Source organism: Oenanthe melanoleuca, chromosome 6 (genome assembly GCF_029582105.1).
Source record: "Oenanthe melanoleuca isolate GR-GAL-2019-014 chromosome 6, OMel1.0, whole genome shotgun sequence".
In the NCBI taxonomy this organism is placed as follows: Eukaryota; Metazoa; Chordata; class Aves; order Passeriformes; family Muscicapidae; genus Oenanthe; species Oenanthe melanoleuca.
Window position 1 is genome coordinate 21,205,299 of NC_079340.1, and position 27,683 is coordinate 21,232,981.

Sequence of the window (27,683 nt, forward strand, 5' to 3'; positions counted from 1 at the left end):
CTCTCTTTGATGTTCAAATCAGCACCACCCACTTTCTCTACCCTCACAGCTGGGGAATGCACCTCCTAAAAACCCACAAAGCTTTTCTGTCCTTCAGCTCCTTCCATAAATCTTCCTCCACTAAAATACCCAGAAAACATTCACTGAGACCAAGATAATCAAAGTAGTAGCACCTCTCTGGCCAGCAGTATCAGCTTCCCTATGCTTCTTTATCCATCTGTTGTACAGCATTTTATAACTTTTCAAAACTAGGTATTGGTTCATGCCTGTCTCAGACAGGGTCTGGTCCAGAGGTCTCCACCAAGCAATCGACCAAATTCCTCCAGCCCTCACTGCTCATCTCCTCTCTAAAAGGTTTGTTTCTCTGCCTTGTCATGCTCTTACCCCAAGTTCAAGAACCTGAGGCAGCTGGGTCAGCAGAATACTGATCTAAATTGAGCTATCAGTATCATAATCAGGACCATGACTCATGAAATCTCAACATAAGCCATGAACTCTGAAAGCGGGTATTCTAAACTATATTGACTATAACCACAAATTTAATCACCCTTTCCAAGTTTGGATCCTTCCTATAGCCTGCACATCTGTCATTGCTGATGCAGGCTCTGACACCAGCACCCAGCACTACCAGCCATTCCCCTCCCAGCTCCTCTGTTAAGAAATTAAGTTCCCAAGGTCTTTTGAGAAACACCAATACCTCTAATGGATCTATGTGAAAATGAAAATACGTAGTCTTGGTGATAGGTTTTTCAATAACGTGATTCTATTTAAGGTGACAAAGGTGCTGTCACCTTGCCAAGTATCACATTTTTTCCATACATTCTCACAGGCTGTAAGCTATTGCCAAGATGGGAAGAGGAATCTGTACCCTGGATTTGCTTCCTGAGGTCCACTATCTCGGCTGTCAGAGAGATTCTCTTCAGCTTTTCAGTGATGTTTTACAGCAAAGCAGGCAGCAAGGATAAAGGTGCTTTACCTCTAGGTCTCTACTCTTCTAATGCACCAGTCTGATGCTATTCAAATCTTTCACTGGGTATTTTACAGAGTAACCAAAATGAGTCTGAGGCTTCAATCCTGACTAGGCAGCAATGACCCAACAGGCACATTCCCCAGGCACTGTCTGGAAAACAAGCAGTTTACACATTATGTTGGGACAAGGACCTGGAAACTCTCCTAGGAAAAACAGCTTGCCCTCTCAAGAAATCTCATCATACACAACCCCACCTTGAGCACTGAGGACCCACAGCCCAGGATGTCTCACAGCTTCCTCACCTAATCAGTCAAGTGCTTCTCACTACTTACAGCTGCTGCATTGCTAATCCCCACCAATCCTACTGGCTGACCACAGCAGGCCTTGTTTCCCAGCTGTGGCTATGATGTTTCCCATCCTGGCATTCTGGATGTGATTGTATTCTCTGGCAGAGCAGGGTCCTGATTAATTCAGGCTATGCAACATGGTTCATGGTCTTACCTGAAAACATAAATAAACTCTAGAGAAGCACAGCAAGAGGGGGGCAGCTGCAGTGTTTATTTGACAATCACATGCAGTGCTAATACAATTCAGTCCCCCTACTTGCTCACCTCCCTTCCACCCAAATGCTGCCAAACAGCTGTTGCTGCAACATCTGGGAACAAGTCCTTTTATTTAAAATGGCCAACATAAGTTTCCAGGCCAGGGACTTCAGGGGAAGCCAAGGGAAGAGGTGTCAGGCTTCATCACCTAGTGCACATCCTCTGCAGCCTGAGGACGGAAGCAGTACCCATGTGTCCGTGTGCCAGGGCAGACCCTGGAGTCTCTGCGTTCTTGTCCCAGCACAGTGCCATCCACTACAGAATGTTCTTGGCAATGGCATTCAGGGTCCTCACTTTGGCCACATCTGCCACCTTTATGGAGTACTCGGGGGCAGAGAAGGACGCTCCCATGGCAACGTTCGGATTTCTGTCAGGAAAACCAGTGATTAGTGGTGATCTGCTGGTGATACAGATGAGTAAGATCCACCAAGAAAAATACCCCCATATTTTCCCTAGCTTCAGCATTGGCCCAAGATGGTACCACCCAAATTAAAGACGGAACTGTAATACAAAGAACGATAATCCAAAGGAGTGCGAACTTATGGACAAATGTAACCCATTCCTCACTCATTTATCAGAAGCACATCCCACTGGCTTCCCAAATCCTACATGCTTATGTTAAAAGTCTAAGGCAACTACACCACAACCTGCCTTCCCAGGTGCCCCCAAAACTCCTAGGGCAGCAGTAGCAAGAGAAATGTCCCAAGGATCTGGTTCTGCATTGGAACTATGTCCACACGAAGAGCACTGCTGGATTCATACAGCAGAACACAGTGTCAGGCACCATGGTCCCAAACATAAAAGCACAACAAGCACTCAGGAAGCTGTTTGAAATTTATGCTAGTTCTACAAAATCACGTTCACTTTTATCTAGCCTTTCCCTCATAGCGTTCTGCTAAAAAAGAAATAATCAGTTACCTGAACTTCATCCCTGAGTCCCGAGCTGAGCGAGCAGAGCAGTGAAACTCAGAAGCAGTGGAGCCTTCCAGAATCCTCTGCAGGTTGCGCTCCGTGATGCCACCTCCTGGTGGGAACAAGTCCGATGTCACACACCGAACAGATGACACTATTCCAGACCTGACATCACCCCGGGACCTCACCACTAAGGGACAGGAGCCATATACACTGAAGGGAAAAGACAGCCCTTGGACAACAGAGGCCTAGGCACATGACAAGGGATGGGAGAAGCCTTGGCTCATGTTTTTCCACAGATCTAGAGCTGTCCCCAAATCCTGCAGGGAGTAAAAGCTGCAGGGCTCTGCCCTCCCCAATAGGCTGCATGGCCTTTACTCACACCAGGACAGGAGCTGCTCCTCCTGGCCAGCTGGCTCAGAAAGCCAGAGTGGATACCAGGGCAGGAGGCTAGCAAGGAAAGGCTAGGGATTGCAGGAGCTGGTACAGATGACAAAAAAACCTTACCTGGCACCACCACAATTCTGCCCTTTGCCTGAAAAAAGAGTAACATACATGTCAGTGGTATTATCGAGGACAAGTCCATTTGTGAGGCAGCAAAGAAACCTCACACATGCAGCACTTTCCATAAGCTCATGGATGTCACCATGATTTACAATTTGTGGGCTCTCACCCATCTCTTTTTACTATTCATTTTTTAAAATTAAAAGTGGAACTTGCAGTTATAGCTAAGACAACCTGTCACCATTCCCTCCTACTTCTCCATCCCACCTTGCTACCTGTCAGGTACACCTGTTTCACTTTCCTAAAAGGAACTGTGAGACACTCAGCAGGGACCTCACTCTGCTGTTTGCATGGGCTCATCCCAACAGCTGTTGAAACCAACTCCCACCGCCCTCCCTGAATCTGCAAGCCAAACAGTTTTTGCTGTTGGAGACTTCTGGGCCCAGCCTACACAGACTTGGGGAAACATATTAAAGCCAAGCAAGAGAGGGAAGGCAAGCACTCCTTGACAGAAGCCCCTTCCAGAAATGAGGGATTCCATAAAGCAGCTGCCTGCAGGCAGTGCCAGGGAGCAGCCACTGTAACCCAGGGGAGCACAGCAAACACTCACCTGTTCTGCAAGCCTCTTAATCAAGGACAATCCTTCCAGTGCTGAGCTGTCACAGCCACTTGTCAACACCCGCTCAAACCCCAGGGAAATCAGGGTCTCCAGTGCCACCAGAGGGTCATGCACCATGTCAAAGGCTGAGGGACCAGAACAACAGCTCAGAAATCACTCAGTTCATTGTGCTCAAGCCCTGTCCCTCAGACAGCAATAGGAAGGGTCCTGCTCACACCCTGGATTCACAGCTCCTGATTTTAACAGTCCCCTTGCAGCAGTGCCAGGGCCACCATACTCAGCTGCTCCTCAGACACCTCCTCTCTCACAGGGTAATGAGACAGCTCCCAAACCTGATCCCCCTGGACCTTTTCCCTTATGGGGAATAGCACAGCCTGCAGAGCTTTCCCCCTCCAAAGAACAACCAGAGAAGACCAATCTAGCTCCCTCCCAGCCCCACCTCCCCCCTGACAGTGGGACACAGACGGGACCCTGCCCAGGGCCACTGTCCCTGGAAACTCACCGCGGTGAAATGTGACTGGCAGGGGACGGCACACGGCTGCAAAAAGAAGACACATGGTCAGTCAGGGCTGGTACAGAGTCCCTTGTGCTAGAACCAGAAACACACATGACACAGAAGAGGGCAAAGGCTTCTCAAGTCATTCCTGGGGAGCTCAGAAGAGTCTCCATTCTTGCTGGGAACAATGCTGTTCATCCAGGCTTCTTCATGGGGAAGAGTTCTTCAGCCCTTTCAGAAAGCAACAAACCTTTGTTTTTATGGGTAACACCAAAATCTCCCCATCTCATCTGGAACATGCAGAACCCTCATTCCCACTACAGATGACTTTCTCTGCAGGAAAGAAGCAGGGAATTTGTATCATCTTACTGGGGAAAGGACGGGACCATTGCTCTTTGGAAGCAGAAGATTTTTGCAATTTCTTTCACTATCTAAAATTTCTTCTCTCAGAGCACAGCAAACTTCCCCAGAGGTTCTCTATTTACTGAGCAAAGCTTATTTATTTCTACTAAAAGATATCCACCTGCTCCCTGCCCTCGAAACAGCAGAGCACACATTGGTCTAGTGGAGCTAAGTCCTGGCAAGACCCTTTTCCTTTGCTGCATTCCTTACAGCGCATTCACCTTCATATGAGAACGCAACACCACATCACCAGGGAAAGGCCCAGCCTTTTTTAGCTTTGGCTGCAGCTCCCAAAAAACATGCAGAAAGAAAGAGAATTTGCTTCCGCATGTTTATGGCCTGGACTAACAATCTGCCACTGCTGGTTCCGTAGCTTTTCATGTGTTCACACCTCTCTCTTGTAATCTTTTCTTTCTGGGTGTGTTAAGAGAGAAAAATGAAGATGAATTACCAGCTACACACAAAGCCAAAGTCCAGGAGATATATACCCTGGACAAGGATATCCTGTAGCAAGGACATAAGAAAAAGAACAAAGTACAAAGCAAACGAGCGAGAGAATTCAACAGTTGAATGTCCCTAAAGCAGTTCACCTTAGCCTTCTTACCCTTTGTCCCAGATGGCCTCAAACTCTGTGTGAATGCCTTGGGGCTGTGGCCTTCAGTGTGCAAAGTTTCTAAACTACACCATGTATCACAGATATGGCAGGAAATGAAACAGAAAAAGGAAAGAGATGCCAAGAGCGCAGATAGGATGTGCAGACCAAAGGCCTCAGTACAGTTCTACGGCATCAGCCGGAGCAGCGCTACAAGCCTGGCTCAGCACGGAGCTCCGCCTCACCCAGCAGCGCCGTGCAGAGCTCCGTGTCGATGCGCCCGTCCTCGGTGAGGGCCCCGAACACCAGCCCGTCAGCGCCGTGCAGCTTGGCCAGGCGGATGTCGGCTTTCATCACCTCCACCTCCCGGTCCGAGTACAGGAAATCCCCGCCGCGGGGCCGGATCATGACGAACACCGGGACCCGCACGCACTGCTTCACCACCTGCAGCAGCCCTGCCGCGGGACGGGGCGGGTCAGCACGGGCAGCTCCGGCCCCGGGCGAGCAGGACGGCACCGGGGCGGAGAGAGCCGGGGGGACAGAGAGGAGCGAAGGGACACCGAGGGGAAGGCGGCCCCGGCGGGCGCGGCTCACCCATGCTCGGGGTGGTCCCTCCTTCCACGAGGCCCGCGCACAGCTCGATCCGCCCGGCACCTGCGGAGAGGCGCGTCAGAACCGGCCCCGCCGCGCTGCCGCCCCCTCCCGCGAGGTCCCCGGGCCTTACCTCCGCGCTCCGCGTTGACGGCGGACTCCACCGAGTCCACGCACACCTCCATGAGGAACCCATCGTCCATGCCTGCGGGACGGGAGCGGCGCGGTCACCCCGGACCGCCCCATGGCGGCCGCCCGGGCCGCACCGGCCCCGCCGCGGGCCCGCCCCGCTTCCGCCTCGGGCCCCGCCCCCGCTTCCGGTCCCGCCCCCTCGCGGCCCGGGCCTGCGCCGCCCGTTGGCGCGAGGGCGGGCGCGCGGGCGGGCGGAGGTTCGGGCCGCCAGCCGGGCGCGCCCCCGCCGGTTCGCGGCGCGCGCAGGCCCCGCCCCTCGGGCACCTCGGCCCCGCCCCCGCCGGCGCGCGGGCCCCGCCCCCGTCCCGCACGCGCCCTCACCACCTGCGCTGGCGGCGCGCGGGGGTCGCTGCTCTGCGCTGCCGGTCACGCGCCGCGCGATCGTCATGGCGACGCCCGGGCGGGCCCGGAAGCGCTCGTCCCGCGCTTCCGGCGGCGACACTTCCGGGGTGGCTCGTGATGCTGCGGGCGGCGCGCGGCGGGACGCGGCAGCTGCTGCGGGGGGGACGCGCACCGACACCAGCGCCAGTACCGACACACGGCCGCCTGCCCCCGCGGCTCTGCCTTCCGCGCCGCCTGCTGCAACAGGCGCCCCAGCTCGCCGCGCCGCCGCCCGCCGTGGGGCGATGGCTGCTGGCCTGCAGCGGTGCCGTGGCCGGTGCCGTGGTGCTGGGCGGCGTCACCAGGTGAGCGCGGCGCCCCCAGCCCCGCCGAGTCCCGGTGATCCTCTGCGGCTGTCCCCACACCGAGACCCACCCCGAGCGGGCCTGTGAGAGCTCCTCTCTTGTATTCCCTCCTTGGCTGCACGGGAACATGGTGGGGTAGGGCTGGGAGTACTGTTCATCGTTTGTGGGGTAACTCTCACACATTTATCGTCATTTTAGGTCTGGTCATTCACAGACTCTCTGATCTCCATCCAGTTTCTAGCTGTGAACTTAAGAATTGTCTGAACAAGTGTTTTTAAGACTTATCATAGAACTAAAAAGTATCCTGACTTGGAAGGTTCCCACAGAGACCATAGAAGTCCCAGCTCCTGGGTGGTTGTGCAGCCAACAGCTCTCACTTCAGGTCAATAGATTTGCTTACTGTCAGGGAGTGAGTTGTGCCTGTCCATGTCTCTGCTCCTAGACTGACAGAATCAGGCCTTTCGATGGTCGACTGGCACCTGGTGAAGGAGATGAAACCCCCCCAAACGCAGCAGGAGTGGGAAGCTGAGTTCCAGAAGTACCAGCAGTTCCCAGAGTTTAAAATGTGAGTGTGCAAAACTGGAAGGAGGGTGGGCAGAGAGCATCCCTCCTGTGACTGAGCCATTCATTAAACTATTGTAAGAAGGAAAATGTTTTCTGAAGTCCCTGGGAAGCCACAGTGCTGCCTGCTGGCGGCTCCTCTGTTCCCTGCCTTTCTCTGAGGGAGGTGGTGCAAAGTTCAGTGCACGGCTGTGAAACAGTTGCTTTATTGTCCTTTACCAGCCTGAACCACGACATGACGCTGCCGGAGTTCAAGTTCATTTGGTACATGGAGTACTCGCACCGCATGTGGGGCCGCGCTGTGGGCCTGGCCTACATCCTGCCTGCTGCCTACTTCTGGCGCCGGGGCTGGCTCAGCCGGCCCCTCAAGGGCCGTGTGCTCGCGCTCTGCGGGCTGGTCTGCTTCCAGGTGAGAGCTCTGCAGCCACCGGCACTAGTGACAACGTCTCAATATCACAGAATGACATGAAAGATCATCTAGTTTAAACCCCCAAACAGGAGATACCTCTCACTAGCCCAGTTTGCTCAGAGCTCCAGCCAACCTGACCAGAGATGAGGCATCCACAATTTCTCTGGGAAACCTGTTCCAGTGCCCACCACCCTCACAGCACAGAATTTTTTCCCAATATGTAATCTAAACCTACCCTCTTGTCATTTTGATATCTTCTGATTCAGCATCATTTGGACAGTGGGATTCATGATAGCTTGGTGTCAGTGCCACCATGACAGCATGTCAGGGCTGGTAGCTAGCTCAAAGTAGAGGAAACAAGTTGCTTTGCCCCTAATGTTTATCCCATTTTAGTAGTTGCTGCTGCTCGGTCAGGCTCTGAGCCCTCTCCTGTTTTGTTAGGGACTGCTGGGATGGTACATGGTGAAGAGTGGGCTGGAAGAGAAGCCAGACTCCTACGACATCCCTCGGGTCAGTCAGTACCGGCTGGCAGCACACCTGGGCTCTGCGCTGGTCCTGTACTCTGCCAGCCTGTGGACAGGGCTGTCTTTGCTGCTTCCACAACACAAGGTACAGAGTGGTGTGTCAGGATTTAAAAACCCAGGGCACTGTCAGTTCAGAGGGTTGGGGTGTGATGTGAAGGTAAGGAAAGGATGTGAAGGCTGATGGTGCTTCCCTTGTAGCCTCTGTTCCTGACTCTGATTGAATACTTACAGTGCTACAAAATACCCATTCTGTAAACTTACTGGTTGTGGGACACTTGCTTTGGCTTGTGCTGTTCGGGTCAAAAGTGTATAGTCTCAGAATTTGTGCAAGCTCGGACAGGGGTGTGCCTAGCTGGGCTAAGTAGTTTGTGCCAGTAACTGTCCAGGGGCCACTTAGTTTCTGCACAGTGGTTTTGAGGGAACACTGAAGTGTGGCTGCTGTGTGGTGGTCTGTAAAATCCCCCTGTAAAATACAGGCCAACCCTTTGGCCTGTGTATGTAGTGAAGGCTTTTCTTAGCTGCTGCCAACAGCACTGGAAATGCACTGATTATTTCTATTTTTTTTTTCCTTTTACAGTTGCCAGAAACCAAGCAGCTCCTTCGCTTGAGACAATATGCTCATGGCACTACAGCTCTCATTTTTCTTACTGCTCTTTCAGGTAAAGCTCTTTCTTTCTGCTGTCCAATGTGACTCATTCCTCTCTGCTGGTTTGGTTTCTTTCTTCTGATCTAGTGGGGACTGTGAGCAACCCCATCCATTCTCTGGGAAAGCTGCTGCTGTCAGGGATCTTACAGTCAAGAACCTCCTCACTGGTCTTTCCTAGACAGGTGGAGATGCACCTTCCAGCCTGCCTGTGCTGTGTGTTCTCTGTATATGTAGCTAAAAGAAATTCAGGGTGAAGCTGAGCTCTTAATTAAGCGCTGTGCAACCTGGAGTGACACCTTTATCTATTCTGTTAGTGCTATTTTCTACTCTCTGATTGCAGGTGCCTTTGTGGCAGGGCTGGATGCTGGCCTTGTGTACAATTCCTTTCCCAAAATGGGGGAGCGCTGGATCCCAGATGATCTCCTTGCCTTCTCCCCCATGCTGAAAAATATCTTTGAGAATCCTACAACTGTACAGTTTGATCACAGGATCTTGGTAAGTGCTGTCTTCCTGATATGTCTGGGCTGCTTCTTGGTTGCCTCCTGCAGCCAAATTGTCTTCTTTGAGCTGTGGTTCTGTCAGCTTGAGTGATTTCTAGGGTGTCCAAAGGGCCTGAGAGCATCTTACCAGTTTGCTTCTGCAGGAAGAGGAAGTTTAGCATTGTTATTTATTTTCAATGTGGCCTTCTTCCTTAAGGAGGTCTTCCTCCCGCTCAAGAAACACACTTTGTTTCTCCGAGTCTCCTTTTCCATAACATGTGGGGTAGCCCTTCCTATTGGGATATCTGGGAAAGCTGTGTGAAATAAAACTTGGAAATCCTGATATTGAATGCTTCCTTCAACATTTCTGAACTTGTTTTGCCCAGTAGTGCCCTGTGAATATATGTCAGCTAGTTAGAGCAATCCGGGTATTAAGCACCACTGACAGCACTGCTGTGAACTAAGCTGTGGCCAAGACTAAGAAAAGAAAGATTAAGCTGGATTACCAGGGGTGACCTGCACAGCAAGATTATGCTGGTGAACTATAGCTGAGTGGTGGAAATAAGATCAGTTTTCCAGATGACAGCTTCCACCTTCAATTGTCAAGGTGACAGCTGGCAAGAGGGCAGACACAATCCCTAATGACTTGAATAAATGAGGAAACGCTGTTGAAAAGTAAAGCGTTCATTTGGAGCAAAATAAAAGTCTCTGTAACTTCACTTAAATTTCAGGGTTATTAACCTGATGGCGTGGGAGCTCTAGGATTTGGTCATGGCCATTAATACGTTTCTTTAGTTAAATGTTGCTTGCACAGTTTATTTTACTGCGTGGAAGGCACAACCAGAGGCCACTTCACCCATTTCCCTTGAACTTTCATTGAAGGGTGGTTGTTTCCCTTCCCTTCTGTAGGGAATTGCCTCTGTCACAGCTGTCACAGCACTGTACGTCTTCTCAAGGAAGATCCCGCTGCCTCGAAGGGCCAGGATGGCTGTGAATTCCTTACTGGCTGTAGCTTGCATACAGGTACTACCCTTAATTTTTTTGTACTCCTTTGTATCACATTCACTAGGCAGAGCTGACCCCACTTGGATCTGTGCTGGCTCCAAGAGTCCGGAGCTGAGAGGTGGAGCTGCCTAGACCCCACAGTTCACCAAACTGCATGCACACTCTGAATTTGGGGTGGCTCATGAGCCTTTCTAACACCACACTTTGTGCTGGGCATGGTATCAATGGTTCATCCACAACTGCTCTTACCTTTTCTCCCTTCTTGGCAGGTGGGCCTGGGCATCAGCACCCTGCTGCTTTATGTCCCTACGCCTCTGGCTGCTACGCACCAGTCGGGCTCCCTGGCCCTGCTCAGCATGGCACTGTGGCTCATGAACGAGCTCCGGAGAGTTCCCAAGTAACGCACCGGCGGGAGAGCCCTCCCGGGGAGCCGCACCGCCGGACGCAGGGCCGGCCGAGCTCCGGGTGCGCGGGGGGATGTGCGGGCTGGCGCGGGAGGCCGCGGCGGCGGGTGTGAGTGTGAACTTTGTAACATAAAGGAGTTTTGTGAAGCGGATGTGTCTGGCTGGGTGCTCCTTTGCGGAGCGAGGTGCGGGGGAATGCGGAGCCTGGCCGGGCCGAGCCGAGCCGAGCCGGGCCGAGCCGAGCCGAGCGTCTCCGCCAATGGGAGGTGGCGGCGCGGCGAGCGCGGCGCGCTGCGGGCGCGGATTGGCGGCGAGGCGCGGCAGTGGGCGGGGCGCTGTCCGGTGCGGAGCGGCCATGACGGCGCACAGCTTCGCGCTGCCGCTCGTCCTCTTCTCCGCCTTCTGGGGCCTCGTGGGCATCGCCGCCCCCTGGTTCGTGCCCAAGGGGCCGAACCGCGGGTGAGTGGGGGCTCGGGGGTACCGCGGGTGAGAAGGGGGTCGGGGATTTTGATGCTGGGCCTTCCCGTGCTAACGCCGGTGTCTCCGCAGGGTGATCATCACGATGCTGGTCACCACCGCCGTGTGCTGCTACCTCTTGTGAGTACCGCGGGCTGGGTCCCGTACCCTTCCCCGCACCTCCGCTGGCTTCACCGGGACGGGTGGCTGCTGCCCAGCTTCCTCCGTGGATGGAGAGGACGGACCCCGGGCTGCGGCCTGCCTCCCTCCCGGGCCCATCACCCCCTTGGCAGCAGCCGCTCCCGGCGCTCTGGTGCTGCCAGGGGGGCTGACGGCAGGTTGCGTCCCTTTGCAGCTGGCTCATCGCCATCCTGGCCCAGGCCAACCCCCTGTTCGGGCCACAGCTGAAGAACGAGACCATCTGGTACGTGCGCTTCCTCTGGGAGTGAGCAGTCCCTGGGAGCTGGCACCTCAACAGAGACCCCCATCAAATCCATCACCGTGAGTGAGCAGAGCTGGGATGGCAGAGAAGTCCCTGCTTGCCTGCCTGTGTCTGGCTGGGGGGGGAGCTGCAGCTCAGCCCTTGCTGGGCTGTGGGAAGTGCTTTGGTTTCTGTGCGTTGTGGCTGGTGGTGAGCTGGTTCCAATGTGAAGCTGTTGGCTTTGCTCTGGGCGTGAGCAAATCAAGAATTATAGTTCTCAGAATTGTGGGAGCTCCCTCACAAATGCGGTTTGGTGCTAACTTCTCTTCCTTTCTCCCTCCCGCAGCTCTTGTAGCTGTTCCAGCCTCTACCCTCCTGTACCAGACAGCCCCCGGAGGTGCTGGGACAGAGGCTGGACCCGCTGCCCAAGCACACCTGGAGCACTGCAGCCCGGACCAGTGGATGGCTGGGCCCCCCAAGCATGGCAGGCAGCACCCCTGGGTGAGGGCCTACTAATCCAGCACTAGGAGCAGCCAGACTACCAGAGAGAGATCCCTTCAGCTGGCCCAGTGCTGCAGTGACTGAGCACCATTCTGTGAGGGATCTGTGCGTGGTGCCATCGGGTCCTGTCCCAGCAGTGCTTGTCCTACCCTCTTAGTATGCTCATCCCTAGCAGCCATAGCCCCCACGTGAAACCCCTGCTCATAGCCCAAGCTGCCCAACTAGTTGCCCCGTCCCTGGTCATTACATCCACTGGCTGCCTGTCTGCGTGAGAATGCAGGAGCCATTGCATCCTCTGTGGTCTGGTCAGTCCCCTGTGGTGGGGGTGGTCCCTGCTAAGGCAGATCCTGGCTGTGGGTGGGAGAAGGGAGGGCTGACCCTGGAGGAGCATGCAGATCCCCTTAGGTGTGATAAGGGAGGTGTTGGGGTGTGCTGGAGGGGATGAAAAGAGAGCTGTCTCCCACCTGAGCAGTGAGGCAGCTGCAGTAGTAGTTTAGGTAACTCCACCACAACAAGATTGGTCCAGGTTCTGAGAAGAGCCAAGAAGGGCATTGTGTTTCCAGTTTACCCTTATTTATCAGATAATTTATCTGTATTTATTTACTTGTCTGTGTTGTTTCACTCGTGTTGTGGAAATAAATCCTTTTTGTAGTAAGTCATGCTGGACGCTGTCTCTTGCTGCTTTGAGGCTGAGCAAGAGTCTTGGCATTATTCAGACACCTTTCCTTTCCCCAACACTGTTTTTGCACCATGAGAACAAGTCTGGGATCCTCAGCTGTTGAGCAGGTCAGCTGCACACTGGTGCTTGGAAAGTTTTATCTCGATGCCACCTGTGCCCTCATGCTGTGGGACCAGGGTCACAGGGAGGGAACTGTGTGTGCTACAGAGAACTGGGTACCTGCCCAGTCTCTTGCAGCTGTGCTGGGCCATTTCCATGGTGCTGGAGCAGCTCAGCAGCCTCTTTGCCAGGCAGCTAAGACTCAGGGAAGAAGGTAAAAAGCAGAGACCAGCATCTTGGAGGGGCTCTGAGTGTGCAGGGCTTTACTCTAAGGAAGAGGGCAGCAAAGGATGCCGTGTCCAAGGATCCCAGCAGTTTGGTTTGGACCAGAGCTCCCCTTGCTAACAGCTCAGTTAAGCTCAGTCCTGCTGGAATCAGAGAACAATACTGGCAGGAAAGCAGCTCCATCGTCACACTGTGGCAGCACGAAGCAGCAGCAGAGCTGTGCAGACATGCAGCCACCCCCCAGACAGCAGCCATCGCTGCTGGGAGCTGCTCGCAAGGAAATGAGACCAGTGCTGGATGGCTCAAGGGGTTTGTTTATTGCTACAGGAATGGGAACAGCTGAGTTCAATGAAAGTGACAAACTTCACTGGACCATCGGTGGGGCTCCAGCCCCAGGGAAGGTTTGTGCCTGTGTGCACAGCTGCAGCCCTGACCTGTCCTGGGGCCGTGAGCTGGGCTGGACTGAGGTGGCTCTTCCAGGGGCAGGTCCAGCCCGCACTCGTGGAGGAAAGAACCACAGGTTCTGACACCAGTGCCTGGGTCACCACAGGGCAGCTGTGCCCTGGAGGGAATGTGTGAAAGAGCCCACTTTGGTGGTGCCTCAAGAATCAACCAGTGAGCCCTCAGGGCTCACTCCGGAATGTTGGGTAGGACTATAGGATTGTCCTCAGAGGGAAGACATAGCAAAGGGCAGGACGCCCCCTCAGGAATACTCCAAGAGGGGCCACGTTGGGCAGAGCAGCCTGGTGGAACTTGTGGTTTATCTTGTTCCTGCAGTATTAGCTTGTGCCTGCCATTCTCCCAGCCCCAGGCTCGTTAGGGCCTGCAGAAGGCCACCAAGCCAGGTGATGAACAGCACACCACCAGGTTACTCTGTAAACCGGTGGCTGAGTCATGGGGTGGCTCAGTGCTTCAGGCCACAGCCCTGGGTTGGCTACTCAGTGACAGTGTCCTGTTATCTGAGGGATCTGCCAGGGCTACAGCCTTGAGCCTGCTGGTAGCAGAGGACTTTGCTCTACACCACGCAGTGAGGCAAAGGCCGGAGGCCAAGAAATGCAAAGATTAGGACTGGGGCAAGGTGGAGAGGAAAGCTCTCGTGTCCATAGCTGCCTCAGCCCACAGACTCTGGTTCCGATGCAGAGATGATGGAGTGCAGACTGAGATGGTCACTCAGAGCCCAGGCTGTCTGCCAGTCCCAGTTCTGCTGGTGCAATCAGATGCTGGGTGCCGCTGGCATCATGGCACGCTTCCCTGGCCCAGCGGCACCACCACCTTGTCCAGCCAGAGCAGGGGGTGCTGGGCCGAGCGCAGCTGCCGGCGGTGGATGCGGCGCAGCCGCAGGAGGTAGAGGATGATGGCCAGCGCCACGACCAGGATGCAGGCAAAGAAGAGATAGTGGTTGTAGACGAAGGAGAGGCGCAGCCAGGAGGCGTGTGCTTGCCGGATGCTCTCCTGACGGAGATCCCTATGGAAAGGAGTGTCAGGACTGGCCACGAGATGCAGGGTCCTGCTGTGGTCCATGCAGAGCCCTCACCCAGTGCAGTTACTCCTGCTCCTCCCCGGCCACCCTGCCCTGTGTGACACCATCAGCAAGCCCGTGGTACCTGAGTGGCAGAAACCGTGTCTTGTAGAGGATGGCTCCCAGTGTCCACTGCACCTCCCGGTCGTACACCAGCTGGGCTGTGCGCAGGCTGGGGTAGTCCAGCGGGAACTGGAAGCCCTCGTGAAGGACTTGGTACATCCAGGCTGATTTGAAGCACTGATACCTGCAGACACAGCACACAGGAGCATCAGCCACACTTACAACTGCACCAGTCGCTTGCTCCAGGAAAAGGCCTCCAGGAGGTCCAGCACGGCCCCTCCCAGCAAGTCCAATTACTTCAGCCGGTGCTGGTCAGCATGCGCCGAGTAGAGGCCACCACGGAAACGCTGCGTCAGCACCTCCCACCGCTGGCTGCAGTACTCCTGGGGAAAGGAGAAGTTGAGGTTCAGAGCAAACCACCCTCACTCCCAGCCCCAGGAACAGCCCAGCTGCCCTGGGCAGCACCCACCTGGGCAGCAGAGGTGAAGGTGGGAGCACTGTACTGGCCCCCCAGGCGCAGCACGTCCTCGGTGCAGTAGAAAAACTCTGAGAAGCCGTAAAATTCGCTGTTGCTGAAGTCAATGGGTGCTTTGTAGGTCTCCACCAGAGAGACATGGCTGCCATTGGACCCTGCCAGGAGGGGCTGCAGCAGCTTTGCACAGGTCTGCCAGTCCCCTTGTCCCCTCATGTACAGGGTTTTGCCACCCCTCACCACCGTGTCTTCCAGCCCCACAGGCAGGCAGGGGTCCAAGAAGGGCATGTTGGGGCTCAGCCCTATCTGCTGGCTGTGCAGCCTGGAAAACAGTCCAGGAAAAAATGGCAGTTGCACAGGCAGTTGCATATACCACCTCCCCAAAGCCTAATCTAGCCCTGTCCCACATCCAGATACCCTCTGCACCAGACCAGGCTGTATCCTCTTGTACCCTGCAGAGCTGGAGCCTGCCCTGCCACCTCCTGCTAAGGCTGAACTCGCCAGATCCATCACGCTGGCCTGCAACTGCATGCTCTGAGCAGCTGTAGGGTGCAACAAGGCACAGCCCACCCCACCCAGCTCATGGGGGTCTGGAGGCAGGGGCTGCTCCCGGCACAGGAGTACCTGGGCACCAAGCCTCTCCACCTCTGGCGACAGCTTCATGTAGTGCTCTTGGAAGGAAAGGAGATACAGGAGACAGGAGAGCTTGAGGTGGGGATGCAATGGAAAGATGTGTTGAGTGAATCGGTGCTGGAGGAGGGGAAGTCAGAGCAGGAAAAGCCAAAAGCCACTAGGAGGGGCCTCCCTGTAGCCTGTCACAAGGAGAGAAGGAGGAAGGCAGGGAGCTGTGGCACTGATAAGGCCTGCCAGGCTTGGACAACAGCAGCAGCCAAGCACTGTGCCAGCCCAGGCACCTGCCACTGCCACACAGCTGCTGCCAGCGTGGCTGTGGGAGCTGTTATCACCACAGGCAGCTCTTGAGGCAAATCCAAGGGGGAGAGCATAGCATGAAGGAACCAGCACCCCGTTTCACAATGCTCTAGTGGGGGCACCAAGAGGTGAGGCAGCAATACCGGTTGTGCACATAGGTTTGGTTCAGCACTTGTTCCTCATAGCGCTGCCGGGCAAAATTGCCCCCGAAGCCCAGGAAAGTGTTGACGTAGACACGGTACATGTGGCCAGTGTGCTGCACATCACAGCCCAGGTTGAATTCTGCCAGCAAGCTCTTAGCAGCCTCCTCCTGCTGACACAGATAGGTCCACGATCAGCAGCTATCCAGGGAAGGCAGGAGCTGCTCTCGGGGACCAGACACACACCTGCTGTGGGGAGGAGATGGCTCCAGAGTCGGGCACTTCGTAGGCAATCTGCAGGGAGGCGCCTCCCATGTCCAGGATCCCAACTGTTCTTTTCCGAACCAGGGACTTCCTCTGGTCCCCCAGTGCTACAGTGACCACTGCATCCTCCTCTGCAACCCACAGCAGCATGTCAGCAAGAGGCAGGGCTTGGGCAGCATCTTTTCCCTTCCACCATCACTCCATAGCTGCTTCATGGGCCTCTTCCACCACTGCAGGCAAACCCCAAGGGCCACCTCCCAGGTCCAGGAAAGTTCCACACAAATGACAGGGGTCAGGCATTTCTGCCTACTCCAGAGATTGATCTTAGCTACAGCACTGGTACAAGGTCCAGCACGGCTCTGCTTAGACCCTCCCAGCTGTTCTACACACAGCCAGACTCACCATCCTCATGATCAAACCGCCCCAGGACAAAGTTAATGCCAATCCACGAATAGACACCTGCACAAGGCAGAAAAGGTCATTACAACACTATACTAAAGAGGAACAAGCAGTGCTTTGTGGCAGCTCCTACCTTCCTGCTTCCCTGAGATCACTTCTGCGTGTGATTTGGAGAAGAGGAAATCAAACTCCAGGGGCACATTTGTCACCAAATCGTCCAGGATTGCAGCTTGCTGCCTGCAAGGAGAGGGACAGATGCTGGGGGATCTTCACCAGCATCACTGGTGAAGAGACCAGGAGTCACACTGCACTACAGCCCTGTTCAACCCCACAAGTTCTGCTGTTGCAGCCAGCATGTTTTGGAGATGAAAAGTAGATCTATTTGTTTTTCAAAAACATCTCCTCTCAGCTCCCTCCCAATATGCTCAAACACTCCTTCTGCATCCCTCGCCACTCGCCCCTACAACGCGCCCCTTCCTTTTTCAATTCCCCCCCCCAGGATTCTCAATTCTCCCGCAAGACCAGGCAGCGGTCCTGCCCTTCCTCGGGGGGTGAGGGATCCCAGCGCACCCCTGGCTCGCCTGACAAGGGCCGCGAACTCACCGCTCGGGCAGCAGCCGCATGCCCGCCGTGCACAGGATGTACAGCGGCGTCTCCTTGTGCTTGCGCGCCGGGACGTGCGCGGCCGCGAACCGCAGCAGGGGCCGCAGGTAGGGGGTGGCCTGCTCGGGGGCTGCCGCCGCCACGGAGATGCCTGGCGGGGAAGGCGCGGTGAGCCAGCCCGCCCCGTCCGTGCGGGGGCTCGGGCCGGAGAGGGGCGGCACGCACCGGGTTTAATCTTCTTGACGACGGGGCGGCTGTTCCGGTCCCTCATCTGCTTGATGTCCAGCAGGTCGTGGGGGTTCCCGTTGTGCGGGGGCCAGAAGTAGACGAAAACGCGGGACCCGCTGCTCCCGCAGTCCACCACCACCCCGTAATTAAGGGACGAGTCCTCGGTGTCTGTGGCCGTCAGCTCCGCCACGTGCGCCAGGTACCTGCGGCACGGCGGCTCAGCACCGGCGGCTCGGCACCGGCGGCTCAGCACCGACCCCGCTCCCGGCATCCCGGTCCCCGCTCACCTGTCCTCCCGCCGGGAGGCGCGGGGCGGCGCGGCCCAGCGGCGGGGCACGACGGCCGCCAGCAGCAGCAGCAGCCCCAGGAGGAGAGCGAGCCCCAGCACAGCCGGGCGCTGCCGCGGCCCCGGGCACGGTCCCACCGAGCGCCACGACAGGCAGGAAACGCCGATCCTGAGGGTAGAGACCACGATTCAGCACCGGCACCGCGCCGGCCCCGACCCCCCGGCCCGGCTCCGCCCGGCCCCATTCACCTGGCCATGTGCGCCCGCCGCTGCCCGCCCGCGCATCGCCGCTGCGGGCACCGCCGCCGGCACCGGCGGACACGTCACCGGCTACCGCCGCCGCCGCGCCCGCCGGGCGGAGCCCCGCCCCCCGCGGCACGGCCACCAATCGGCTCCGCCCGCACTGATGGAGCCACGCCCATGCTGCCCGGCCACCAATCGTACCTGGCGGGACGCGCCCCGCCCCGCGAGGACGGGGGCGGTGCCCAGCTTCGCCCTTTCTCCCGCGTCCGACCTTCGCCGGGAGGTGTCACCCGCGGGCCCCAGCCAATCGCGAGTGCCCAAATACACAGCACGCGCCGACGTCCGGAGTGGCGGGCTCGCCGGCCAATGGCGACTGCCCGGCCCCGCGAGGAGGCGGGGCGAGCGGGCCAAAGGTCGCGGGCGCGCCGGCCAATGCGCTGGGCCGCGGGGCGGGGCGCCAAGTTGAGATACCCAATGGGCTGCGATGATCGGCAGGGCGGGCAGTGCCGGCGGCCAACGGGCAGCGCGCCCGAACGCGCCGGAGGGAGCGGCCGGCCAATGGCGGCGCCCGAGTCGCGGCGCCGGCGGCCAATGAGCGCGGGGTGCGTGGGCGGTGCGCGGCCTGACGAGCCAATGGGCGCGCTGCGAGGGCGGGCGCCGGTCGGCGGCGGCCAATGGGCGCCGGGGAAGGGCGGGGCAGCGCGGGGCGCGGCGGGCGCGGGCCGGGGCGGCGGCGGCGGCGGCGGCGCGATGGAGCTGGGGGCGGGAGCGGGGGCGGGCGCGGGCCCCGGCTCGCGGGGCGGCGCGGAGTCGGGCCGCGTCCTACTGCTGCTGATGGGTGGCGGCGGAGCGGGCCGGGCGCGGCGGGGCGGCGCGGAGACGGAGGTGGCGCCGGGTCCCGGTGCCGGTGCCGGCCCGGGAGGCCCCGAGCCGCGCTCCCCGCCCGCCCCTGACTACGAGGCGCTGCCCCAGGGCGCCGCCGTGTCCACGCACATGCTGGCGGGCGCCGTGGCGGGCGTCATGGAGCACTGCGTGATGTACCCCATCGACTGCGTCAAGGTGCCGGCGGGCGCGGGGAGGGGGGCGCGGGGCGTCGCACCGGTACCCCGGGCACGGTCTGACGGGCCGCACGCCGGGCCCGCCCTGTTTTGCAGACGCGGATGCAGAGCCTGCAGCCGGAGCCCGCCGCTCGCTACCGGAACGTGCTGGAGGCCCTGTGGCGCATCGCCCGCACCGAGGGCTTCTGGCGGCCCATGCGGGGCCTGAACATCACCGCCACCGGCGCCGGCCCGGCGCACGCTCTCTACTTCGCCTGCTACGAAAAGTTAAAAAAGACGCTGAGCGACGTTATCCACGCGGGGGGCAATAGCCATGTGGCCAACGGTACCGGCCCCGCCGCGCCCGGGGGGGAGCGGGGCGGGAGCGGCAGGTTTGGCGGTAGGGAGGCCGGTCCCGCCGCGGGGTCGGGGTGCCGCGGATGTCCTAAAGCCCTGTGCTCTCTCCAGCCGTGAGCCAGCCGCACGGTGCCGGGCACGGGGAAGCACCGCTCCGCGCCCGCCAGAGCTGCTGCCAGGTATCTGGGCTGACGCAGGTTAGTGGCCCTGGCTCGGAAGGATGCTGGTGGACGGGAGCTGCCTGCAGACAAGCTGGGACTGGCCGTGGCCCCGTGGGTTGGCAGTGCCAGAGCTCGCGCCAGGAGTGCCGTGGTTTTGGAGCCCGTCTCGCCATGGTGCCCATTGCACGTCTCAAGGACCCGCCACAGTAGGGGGAGCGTGGGGCTGCGGGGAGAGCAGGGCACGTTCTGCCCCTGGCAGGCTCGCAGCACAGTGCCTCGTGGCACGAGGGGACACTCGCCATCCTAAGGCCTCCCTGCCAGCTGGGACTGGCGCTGGCCTGTCTCCCAAGGAGTGGGCACAAAGGAGTCCCGGTCATCCCATGGCCCTTGGCAGCCTGCCACAATCTTCCCCCCACTTTCTCGATCTCCCTCTGGGTGGGAATCTCTGAGGACCAGCTTGCGTTTTGGAAGGGAGATAGAGGCAGCCTTCGGATCTCACCTTTTTCAGGGGCCTCCTCCTGTGCCTTGGCCAGGGCCTTGGGGCTGTGATGGAGTCCCAGGGTCCCTCACCTTTCCCCCCCTCACATGTGGCAGTTCTTGTTTTGCAGGTGCAGCCGGGTGTGTAGCAACATTGCTCCACGATGCAGCCATGAACCCTGCTGAAGGTAACGATGGTCCTGGCCTGCTGGGGAGGGGAGACTCAGGGTCTGCCCCGGCCTCTTGGGCCGCCTCTGCAGCACATAGAGAGCTCTTGTAACTTTCCTGACTGCAGGGGTTCTTTGGGGGCCTGCCCATGGCTCCAGCTGGGGACCCTGGTGGCTGCCTGTTATGGACAGGGTGGGTAGAAGAGATTGACTTGGGAGCACAGCAAACCTTAGTTTAGGAGGAGCTGGGAGGGAGTGAGCCTTTCATCCAGGAGTTTGGCTGGGGACTTACCTAGAGCAGGAGAGAAGGCAAGGAAGATCTAATTGGCACTGCCAAAGTAATTTTAAGTGTGTGGAAGCTGGGCATTGCTGTATTGAGATCAGGGAAGACATGGTACAGTTGTGTTCAAGGAGAAAGTTAAAAGAGTGGGCTACAAAAACATGCTAGAGAAATTGGGAGAAGGGAGATCTTGTGAAATGTCTGGAAGATGCTGATTTTGATGGGCCTGGTATATATGAAAGGTATAGTTAGTAATTTTACTAAGCCTATGAAAGTGGTGGGAGAAGGAGAAGCAATGAGGAAGGTATCTTATGACTGCTTATGAAGCAGTCATGAAGGTATCTTAAAACTAGATAGTGCAGGTTCCAGCTGATCTGGGCACAGATCTGCCTCCCCACTGCATGGCAGGGACCCCAAGGAGCAGGCAGCTGCCAGACCGTTGTTATTCCTTCCCTGGAGCTTCTCTTGTCATGACTGTAGTAGTTCAGCATCGCATCATTTTTAGCTCCTTATGGTCACATTGAAATAGGGGGAGGTGGAGCAGTGGCAGGCTGTCCTCTGGACTCCCCATCCTGCTCTTGGGTGTGTTGGGGGGGTTGGCATCTGAATCTTGCCCCAGAGTGGCTGCATTTTGGCAGTGGCTGCTAACAGTTCCTGGCTTGTGGGCTCTGCAATGAGCTGTGGTTATTCTGGGCTGCAGTGGGGGTGGTAGGGAGGGACAGTCTTATCAAGAGCTGTCTGGGAAATGAGACACTGGATGCTGGGGGGTTCTTCTGAGTGGTAGCTCTGCAGCATTGGTAGGGAAATATCAGTGGCTTGGGAGCAAGGGTAGATCTGGACTGTAAGCAGTGGGATATCAGCATATTCCCTGGGGCTGTGGCATGTGAGTGGCTTCATAGTGGTGATGTCTTTGTGACAGTGATGCCTCAGCAGATTTAAATAGCTGGTGACTTGTTTGGAGACACAGGGGCACTGGTGGTTCGAGTTGTCTCTTTTCAGCTCTTAGGCCAGTGTGACTAAACTCCAAGCAGTTGGAGGAAGCCTGGCTTCATGTTTACCCTTTTCTCTCCTCTTCCCCTCCGTGCCTGGGTCCTGGCTGCTGCTGCTGCCTGTCCCAAGTGGTGAAGCAGAGGATGCAGATGTACAACTCGCCTTACCAGCATGTGACGGACTGTGTACGGGCTGTGTGGCGCAACGAAGGGGCCGGAGCTTTCTACCGCAGCTACACCACCCAGCTCACCATGAACATCCCCTTCCAAGCCATTCACTTCATGACCTATGAGTTCTTGCAAGAGCAGCTCAACCCCCACAGACAGTACAACCCAGGCTCCCACGTGGTCTCTGGAGCCTGCGCGGGGGCTGTCGCTGCTGCTGCCACTACGCCTTTGGACGTTTGCAAAACGCTGCTCAACACCCAGGAGTCCCTGGCCTTGAGCTCCAACATCAGTGGACACATCACAGGCATGGCTAATGCCTTCAGGACGGTGTACCAGGTGGGCGGTGTGACCGCCTACTTCAGAGGGGTGCAGGCCAGAGTCATTTTTCAGATGCCCTCGACAGCAATTGCCTGGTCTGTGTACGAGTTCTTCAAATACATCCTTACCAAGCGCCAGGAGGAGCGTCGGGCTGGGAAGTGATCCAGAGCCAAACGCTGTTCCAGACCTGCCTCACATCCCTCCTGGTTTGTCTTCTGGCCCCTCTCCCTTTTGGTTTGGTTTGTGTCAAAGAGAGGGGGCAGCAAAGCCCTTCGGGGTTTAGCGATGCCGTTTTTTGCCTGTGGCGGTTGCAGCTCTGCTCAGGCTGCACAGCTTGCTCTCTCCTGGGCTCCTCCGAGATGTCCTGGGAGCTGCAGCCCAGGTCACATCCCCTGCTCTTCGGTGGAGCTGTGCTCCTGACCTCCCTTAACCGCAGCATCTCACACAAAACTCACCCCTGCTCAGAGGGGGAAGGTGAATGTCCTGCCCTGCCCCGGCAGGGCCAAGCTGAGCTCGCAGTTGCCAAGGAGGGGGTGACAGGGGGATGCTGGGGGCTTTGTCTGGCTTTTGGCTGAAGCAAAGTGCAAGTCTTGGCCGTTGTCTCGTAGCACGCACAGTGATGCTGACTGCCCCGGTGGTGGTGGTGGTGGGCGAGGGGAGGATGGCACTTGAGGAGGGAGCCTGTAGGTTTGTTCTTGTTCCTGCTCTTGACACCTCCAATAAAAACAGTTCTGCTCTATCCTCATGTCCCATTCTTACTCCAGCATGGCCCAGCTCCCAGCACTGTGCCTTTCTGACTGTGCCCGGTGCTGAGCTCATTTGATGGATGGCAGGGCAGGGAGGGAAGAGCAGCCTAGGGGTGCTGGGAGAAGGGGGCCTGTCTGGCCCAATCCTGGCATCATGCAGGGGTGAGGGTGCCCCCATCCCCTTTGGCTCATGGTCCACCTCCTAGTTGCTGGTGTGAGTTGTGATCCTGCAGGAGAAGCTGAGATTTATGTTCCTTGGCCACATAGTTCCACATCTTCAGTCTGACTGGGGATCTTCAGGATGCTTCCAAACTGCTCCAAATGGAGGTGTTGGCAGGAGGGGTTGTGTGTCAGGATCAGCACAGGAATTTGGTGCTGAGTGAGGCTGGAAGGCTTTGTGCACCTCATATGGGAGATTTGGAGCTCAGCAGAGTTTTTGCCTGGTAAGTTTGAGTAATTAGATTAGTTTGACACTTGATGAGCATCTCAAAATTGCTCAAAGTGCGAATGTATTTTCCAATCTAGTGGTAATTGGTGGAATAACACTTTTTAACATGCTGTTAGTTGTTTTGATACCAGTTTAATTTAGGGTCCCGCCCAATTATGGAGCTGTGAGCTGAGCACTAAGGTATTGCCTCACTGTGCTGACCTGCCCAGAGCTGATCTCTGGGTTTCTTGAACAAGGTGCTGGTGGGTGATGCCTGACTCTCCCAGTGCATTGAAGTGTGATATGTGACCCACAGAGGAATGCCCAAAATAATTCCCTGGAAGAAATGCATTCACAGCTGTGGTATGTGCTGCTGGTGGGTGTCTGGGTTGGATTGGAGCTGCTCCAGAGGATCTGCTGGCCTGGCCTGCACAGAAGACTGCTAGAATGGGCTGTGCTGAGGACAGGGGTTTTCCTGTGGCTGGAAAAGCTGCTGGGTGAGCAAGGGGGATGTGCTGCCCTCAGTGGCTTTGGGCTCCAGCATGGCTGGAGGGCAGGGCTGGGCGCTTGACACCCTGCCCAAGCCCCAGCCCAGCCCTGCATCCACCTTTCCCTCAAACATCTCGTCCTGATTCCCCAAGGTGGTGAGGGAAGCTGCATGACCACCTGTGGGGTTTTTGATGGCTGCCTGGCAGGTCTGGATGTGCCCTGGCACAGAACAGCCACAGCCACCACTCTGCAGCCTGGGTCCTCCTGGTTGTGTGCTGTGCCCATCCTCTACTCCCTGGCGTAGGCTGCAGGCTCCTGGTCCCTGCTTTTTCTGCACAAGCAGTAGGATGAGAAAGACAAAAGCTGCAAGAGATCAGGAAATTGAAGTTTTCCCACTATTTCAGGAGCTGGGGCTTTAAGAAATAGTCTGAGTATTGCAAGATTTGGCAGCCTGCAGCTCCTCCACCCAAGAGGGAGAAGCAGAGATGGCTGGGAGAGACCAGGGCAGGATTAGGTTGGAGGGCAGGGCATTAGGCAGGAGTTTGCAGAAGGTGGGTACAACTGGGCTTTGCCAGGATGAGTCTGTCTGCCCAGGAGCTGAAAGCTGTTGGCAGCAGAGCTGCAGCTTTGCCTTTAGCCCTCACCACACACTGGGGCCATGACAAACCCCATGGAGGAAAAGGCATAAACACGCTGGGGCTGGGGAAGATTCACACTATTAAATCCATCAGCTGCTGAAAAACACTCTCTAAATGTCAGTGGATGAAGACATGGCTGAAAGTGTCTCTAGGATGTTTTCCAGTAATAATTACCCACAGAAATGCTGGGGGAGGGAGAGACACCTCCAGGAACAGGGATGTGATAAGTCAGCACAGCCCAGAAGTGCTGTTATGTGAGCAATTGGCCTAAAGCGTTGCCCTGGCAAGGGCACAGCCTTTCTGGTCTCTTTGCCAGCTTTCCCAGCAGCAGCTGGGTGTTGCCCAGTGCAGGCAGCAGCAGCCCTGCAGGGAATGGCACTGCCTGTTCTGGCTTTGGCACTGCAGGGACAGTAGAACTGCCATGGGGATTCCCAGATATCCCTTGGGCCAGGCCACAATGGACAGAAAAACTGTTGTCCTGCTGCCATCTCTGAGCTGAATGCCTGACACAAACAGGGCTGGCTGTGGCAGTGTGCTGGTGCTCCTCAGTTCTGCCAGGGTGGGGGATGTTCCCTTGCCAGACAGACTGGTTCCTCTGGCACCTTTGGCATGATGAGATGCCTGGAGGCAATGGAGTTATTGGCTGGTTCAGCTCTGGCCACTGCCTTTCCAAGGTCTAATAATGTCTCTCAGTGTAGGCACACTGCCCTGGGTCTGTCCTATGGCCTCCCAGGTATTTGGCTGTGCTTCGAGTGAGATCTCTCCTCCTACAGCCTCTTCTGAGTAAAGAGACTATTTTTGGCTTTCCAGCAAGGAAGCAATGCTCAGCCCAGCAGAGTTTTGGAGACAGTCCCTTTTCCTTTCACCTCCCTGCAGGATCCCCAGCCACATCCAGCACAGGCAGGGAGTTGCTGCCTTGCCTTGCTGTGTCCAGCTGCCCCTTGAGCCCTGTCCTGGTGTGTCCTGGCCAGGTGAGCCCCGCAGCCCCTGAGCAGGCAGAGCTGGGAAGCACCACTGGCCTGGCCCCGCTCCAGGTGACAGGTCCAGGGCTGTGCAGCTGTGCTATGGCACAAGCCCAAACTATTTCAGGCAGCCTGAGGTTGCTGTGCCAGGAGCAGCTCAGGAGCCCCCAGCTGCCTTCCTGGGGTAACTGGAGATGACTGCACTCCTGCAGGTTAAGGGCAGAGCGGGGCTGAGGGAAGCTGGGGCTGAGGGTTCATCTTACTCAGAGAAGGAATGGGGGGAGATCTCTCCAGTGTCTGTCCTGTACCTTCAGCTAGGGCCAGTGAGCTGCCCCTGCCTTCATGACTGCACACAGGGCACTGGGGTCCTAGTGCTCAGTAGCTTTTGTCAGCCCAGCTCAGGGACAGGCAGGGGGGCAAAAGCACTGCCTGGAAACCACATCCCTGTGCTCTGCCCTGAGGTTTCCTGCCCCACAGCCCCTCTGCAGTGGGTGCCTGACAGCCCTGCTTGGTGGGAGGAGGTGGCTGGAGCCCATCTCTCTGCTCCCCATGGGCTCCAGCCTCCCTCAGCCCCAACCCACCCTGGCTCTGGGATTCCTCAGGGCTGTGTCAGACCCCAATAAAGTTGTACAAGTTCTCATGACCTCCCGGCCTTACAGCAGTGCTGAACACAAGCACCAGGGCTCCTGGACACAGAGCAGACATTGCCTCTAGTGGGCCTGGGAACCCCCTCCTGACCCACTCTGCTGCCTGGGTTAAACTGAGACACAGCTCTGGGCTGGGCTGGCCCCAGCCTGCCTGGCTCTGTCCAAGCATGGCAGCACAGGGAACAGCCTGAAAGGCTATTTCCCTTTCTAGGCAGGGAATATACCCTGAAATGTAAAGCTGAGCCTGAAAATCTTCTCTCGTATCTATAGAGAACCCCTAGAAGCAATCTCCTAGGCTGGGCTGGGACAGGTCTTGGCATGTCTGCTCTGATGGGGATATATTGGGTGAACACCCTTACTCAGTGCAGGCTTCTGTGTCAAATTCCCCCTACAAGGGACTGCAAAGTGGCATCCTGGCTGGAACCGAGGTGTGGGCAGATGCCTGATGCACTGGGGAGGTGACAGAGGGGAAGGAGCTGCTCCTGGGCTGGATGGGAGTGGCGGAGGGGTGGCAGCAGGGGTCACTCTTGCAAGCGTCCTTGCAAGGGTGAGGACAGCTCAGGCGTGCTGTGACACTAGAGCTTGGTCTGGGATCATCCTCAAAAGCAGCTGAAGCAATGGCTGCTCCAGGAGATTGGTGGAGGTTTCAGCCCTAATCTCCCTGGCCCAGCATGCCTGCAGATATTGCACTGGCAGCCAATGTCAGCCCCAGAGACCGCCTGCAACACCCCCCGGGGCAATATGGCTTTGGGACTAACACAGGAGACTCCTGGCAGGCACAGACCATGCCTGGCAAGGCTAGGTGGGTGCCAGGAGAAATGTAAATCCAAGCACCTTTGGATGCCCATTAGACCTGAGCAGTATGTCACCTGGAGCACTGCCATGGGCTATAAAAAGGGTGTAGGGAACTGGGCCAAAACTGGGCTGTGCCTCGGTGTGGGACACAGCTCCCTCTGGTGAGGATGCAGCTGTGACAGGCGCCGGGCGCTGGACACCCACAGCCGTCCTGTGTCCTTGGGCAAGAACTTGCAGGGAGCGATCACATCAGCTGGAAGCTGCAGGCAGTGCCAGGGCATCAGGAGTTTTAGGGGGCCTCTTGGAATTAGGTGAATTGCATCATTTTGGGGCAAAAAAAATCAGCTGAAAATCTTGAAAATCTGCTGAGTCTCTCACAGAGACCGGGTGCTCGTGCTCAGCTAAAAGCTGCGGAACCTCCGCGGCGCGGCGGGGACAGAAGGACTCTGTCGCTCCCTGTCCCCGGGCGCTGGCCGATAGATGGCGGTGGTGTATCTCGCTTGGGGACAGTGTCCCTGTCCCTGCTGGCAGCCCGGGGAAACCTGAGGATCCCCGGCAGCACCCCGGGAACCCGCCGGGACCCCGGGACCCCGCCCCGGCACTGCCCGCCTGCAGCAGCCCCGGGCGCGGAGAAGGGTCTGTGAGTTTTATTTATTGCCTAGACGGGAGATAGTGGCATGATGTCACCGAGAAGGGCTCTGGCAGGACACAGGGGCAGCTCTGACCTTCAGCAGCACTCTGTTCTGGAGAGGACAAAGATTCAGTTCCCCTCTGTGGACATGTCACCCGGATCTTTGGCTGAATCAGGGTGAATCCTTCGTGGGTCACCTGGATCCCTGGTGGCAGCACTGTGCCTGATCTCACCAGTGCAGGAAGAAGAAACTGCTAAAACATGCAAGTCCC

At 57.1% G+C, this 27,683-nt stretch overlaps 6 protein-coding genes across 14 annotated transcripts in view; 4 read left to right on the top strand and 2 right to left on the bottom strand.

Annotated features, from left to right (window-relative positions):
- DNMBP (dynamin binding protein) overlaps positions 1-27,683 on the top strand; it is a 232,417-nt gene that overhangs the window by 52,875 nt on the left and 151,859 nt on the right. The gene's annotated exons all lie outside the window — the stretch shown is intronic.
- Positions 1,508-6,308, bottom strand: CUTC (cutC copper transporter). Of its 7 annotated transcripts, none has more exons than XM_056495121.1 (9): positions 6,205-6,307; positions 5,822-5,893; positions 5,692-5,751; positions 5,343-5,552; positions 4,110-4,145; positions 3,599-3,732; positions 2,992-3,019; positions 2,491-2,596; positions 1,508-1,939 (listed from the first exon to the last, which is right to left on the bottom strand). In XM_056495121.1, exons 1-9 carry the CDS (start codon positions 6,266-6,268, stop codon positions 1,828-1,830), a joined length of 822 nt encoding a protein of 273 aa, XP_056351096.1. In that variant the 5' UTR covers positions 6,269-6,307; the 3' UTR covers positions 1,508-1,827. The 7 variants fall into 7 exon arrangements, with proteins under 7 accessions (XP_056351096.1, XP_056351095.1, XP_056351098.1 ...); XM_056495120.1 differs by having other exon boundaries at positions 6,202-6,298; XM_056495123.1 differs by lacking the exon at positions 5,692-5,751 and having other exon boundaries at positions 6,205-6,308.
- LOC130254956 (cytochrome c oxidase assembly protein COX15 homolog) lies at positions 6,278-10,746 on the top strand. Its single transcript, XM_056495111.1, has 8 exons — positions 6,278-6,566; positions 7,009-7,131; positions 7,350-7,536; positions 7,978-8,145; positions 8,638-8,719; positions 9,047-9,201; positions 10,095-10,208; positions 10,460-10,746. The coding sequence occupies exons 1-8, from the start codon at positions 6,340-6,342 to the stop codon at positions 10,589-10,591; spliced, it is 1,188 nt and encodes a 395-aa protein (XP_056351086.1). The 5' UTR covers positions 6,278-6,339; the 3' UTR covers positions 10,592-10,746.
- ATP6V0E2 (ATPase H+ transporting V0 subunit e2) lies at positions 10,746-12,627 on the top strand. 2 transcript variants are annotated; one of them, XM_056495126.1, is made up of 4 exons: positions 10,824-11,053; positions 11,144-11,191; positions 11,406-11,551; positions 11,818-12,627. In XM_056495126.1, the coding sequence occupies exons 1-3, from the start codon at positions 10,854-10,856 to the stop codon at positions 11,497-11,499; spliced, it is 342 nt and encodes a 113-aa protein (XP_056351101.1). In that variant the 5' UTR covers positions 10,824-10,853; the 3' UTR covers positions 11,500-11,551; positions 11,818-12,627. The 2 variants fall into 2 exon arrangements, with proteins under 2 accessions (XP_056351102.1, XP_056351101.1); XM_056495127.1 differs by lacking the exons at positions 11,406-11,551; positions 11,818-12,627 and having other exon boundaries at positions 10,746-11,053; positions 11,144-11,195.
- On the bottom strand, positions 13,270-18,239 carry ENTPD7 (ectonucleoside triphosphate diphosphohydrolase 7). 2 transcript variants are annotated; one of them, XM_056495102.1, is made up of 12 exons: positions 18,129-18,239; positions 17,881-18,048; positions 17,591-17,796; positions 17,366-17,516; positions 16,896-16,999; positions 16,766-16,822; positions 16,346-16,494; positions 16,103-16,269; positions 15,027-15,351; positions 14,855-14,940; positions 14,580-14,741; positions 13,270-14,440 (listed from the first exon to the last, which is right to left on the bottom strand). In XM_056495102.1, exons 1-12 carry the CDS (start codon positions 18,134-18,136, stop codon positions 14,212-14,214), a joined length of 1,812 nt encoding a protein of 603 aa, XP_056351077.1. In that variant the 5' UTR covers positions 18,137-18,239; the 3' UTR covers positions 13,270-14,211. The 2 variants fall into 2 exon arrangements, with proteins under 2 accessions (XP_056351077.1, XP_056351076.1); XM_056495101.1 differs by having other exon boundaries at positions 16,103-16,272.
- On the top strand, positions 18,858-22,815 carry SLC25A28 (solute carrier family 25 member 28). Its single transcript, XM_056495125.1, has 4 exons — positions 18,858-19,181; positions 19,277-19,505; positions 20,286-20,342; positions 21,721-22,815. The coding sequence occupies exons 1-4, from the start codon at positions 18,873-18,875 to the stop codon at positions 22,236-22,238; spliced, it is 1,113 nt and encodes a 370-aa protein (XP_056351100.1). The 5' UTR covers positions 18,858-18,872; the 3' UTR covers positions 22,239-22,815.

What these genes read in the sequence shown, in the direction of transcription:
- CUTC (XM_056495117.1), bottom strand. Translation starts at nt 5,884, where the DNA reads ATGGGTTCCTCATGGAGGTGTGCGTGGACTCGGTGGAGTCCGCCGTCA. An exon ending in GCTCTGCACGGCGCTGCTGG is followed by an intron (nt 4,146 to 5,342) that starts GTGAGGCGGAGC and finishes TTCTTTTTGCAG; the next exon opens with CCGTGTGCCGTCCCCTGCCA. An exon ending in GACTCAGGGATGAAGTTCAG is followed by an intron (nt 1,940 to 2,490) that starts GTAACTGATTAT and finishes TTTTCCTGACAG; the next exon opens with AAATCCGAACGTTGCCATGG.
- LOC130254956 (XM_056495111.1), top strand. Translation starts at nt 6,340, where the DNA reads ATGCTGCGGGCGGCGCGCGGCGGGACGCGGCAGCTGCTGCGGGGGGGA. An exon ending in GCGGGCTGGTCTGCTTCCAG is followed by an intron (nt 7,537 to 7,977) that starts GTGAGAGCTCTG and finishes CTGTTTTGTTAG; the next exon opens with GGACTGCTGGGATGGTACAT. An exon ending in TTTTCTTACTGCTCTTTCAG is followed by an intron (nt 8,720 to 9,046) that starts GTAAAGCTCTTT and finishes CTCTGATTGCAG; the next exon opens with GTGCCTTTGTGGCAGGGCTG.
- ATP6V0E2 (XM_056495127.1), top strand. Translation starts at nt 10,746, where the DNA reads ATGTGTCTGGCTGGGTGCTCCTTTGCGGAGCGAGGTGCGGGGGAATGC. An exon ending in CCCAAGGGGCCGAACCGCGG is followed by an intron (nt 11,054 to 11,143) that starts GTGAGTGGGGGC and finishes GTGTCTCCGCAG; the next exon opens with GGTGATCATCACGATGCTGG.
- ENTPD7 (XM_056495101.1), bottom strand. An exon ending in CGTCAAGAAGATTAAACCCG is followed by an intron (nt 17,517 to 17,590) that starts GTGCGTGCCGCC and finishes CTTCCCCGCCAG; the next exon opens with GCATCTCCGTGGCGGCGGCA. An exon ending in GCGGTTTGATCATGAGGATG is followed by an intron (nt 16,495 to 16,765) that starts GTGAGTCTGGCT and finishes TGTGGGTTGCAG; the next exon opens with AGGAGGATGCAGTGGTCACT.
- SLC25A28 (XM_056495125.1), top strand. Translation starts at nt 18,873, where the DNA reads ATGGAGCTGGGGGCGGGAGCGGGGGCGGGCGCGGGCCCCGGCTCGCGG. An exon ending in CAATAGCCATGTGGCCAACG is followed by an intron (nt 19,506 to 20,285) that starts GTACCGGCCCCG and finishes CTTGTTTTGCAG; the next exon opens with GTGCAGCCGGGTGTGTAGCA. An exon ending in AGCCATGAACCCTGCTGAAG is followed by an intron (nt 20,343 to 21,720) that starts GTAACGATGGTC and finishes GCCTGTCCCAAG; the next exon opens with TGGTGAAGCAGAGGATGCAG.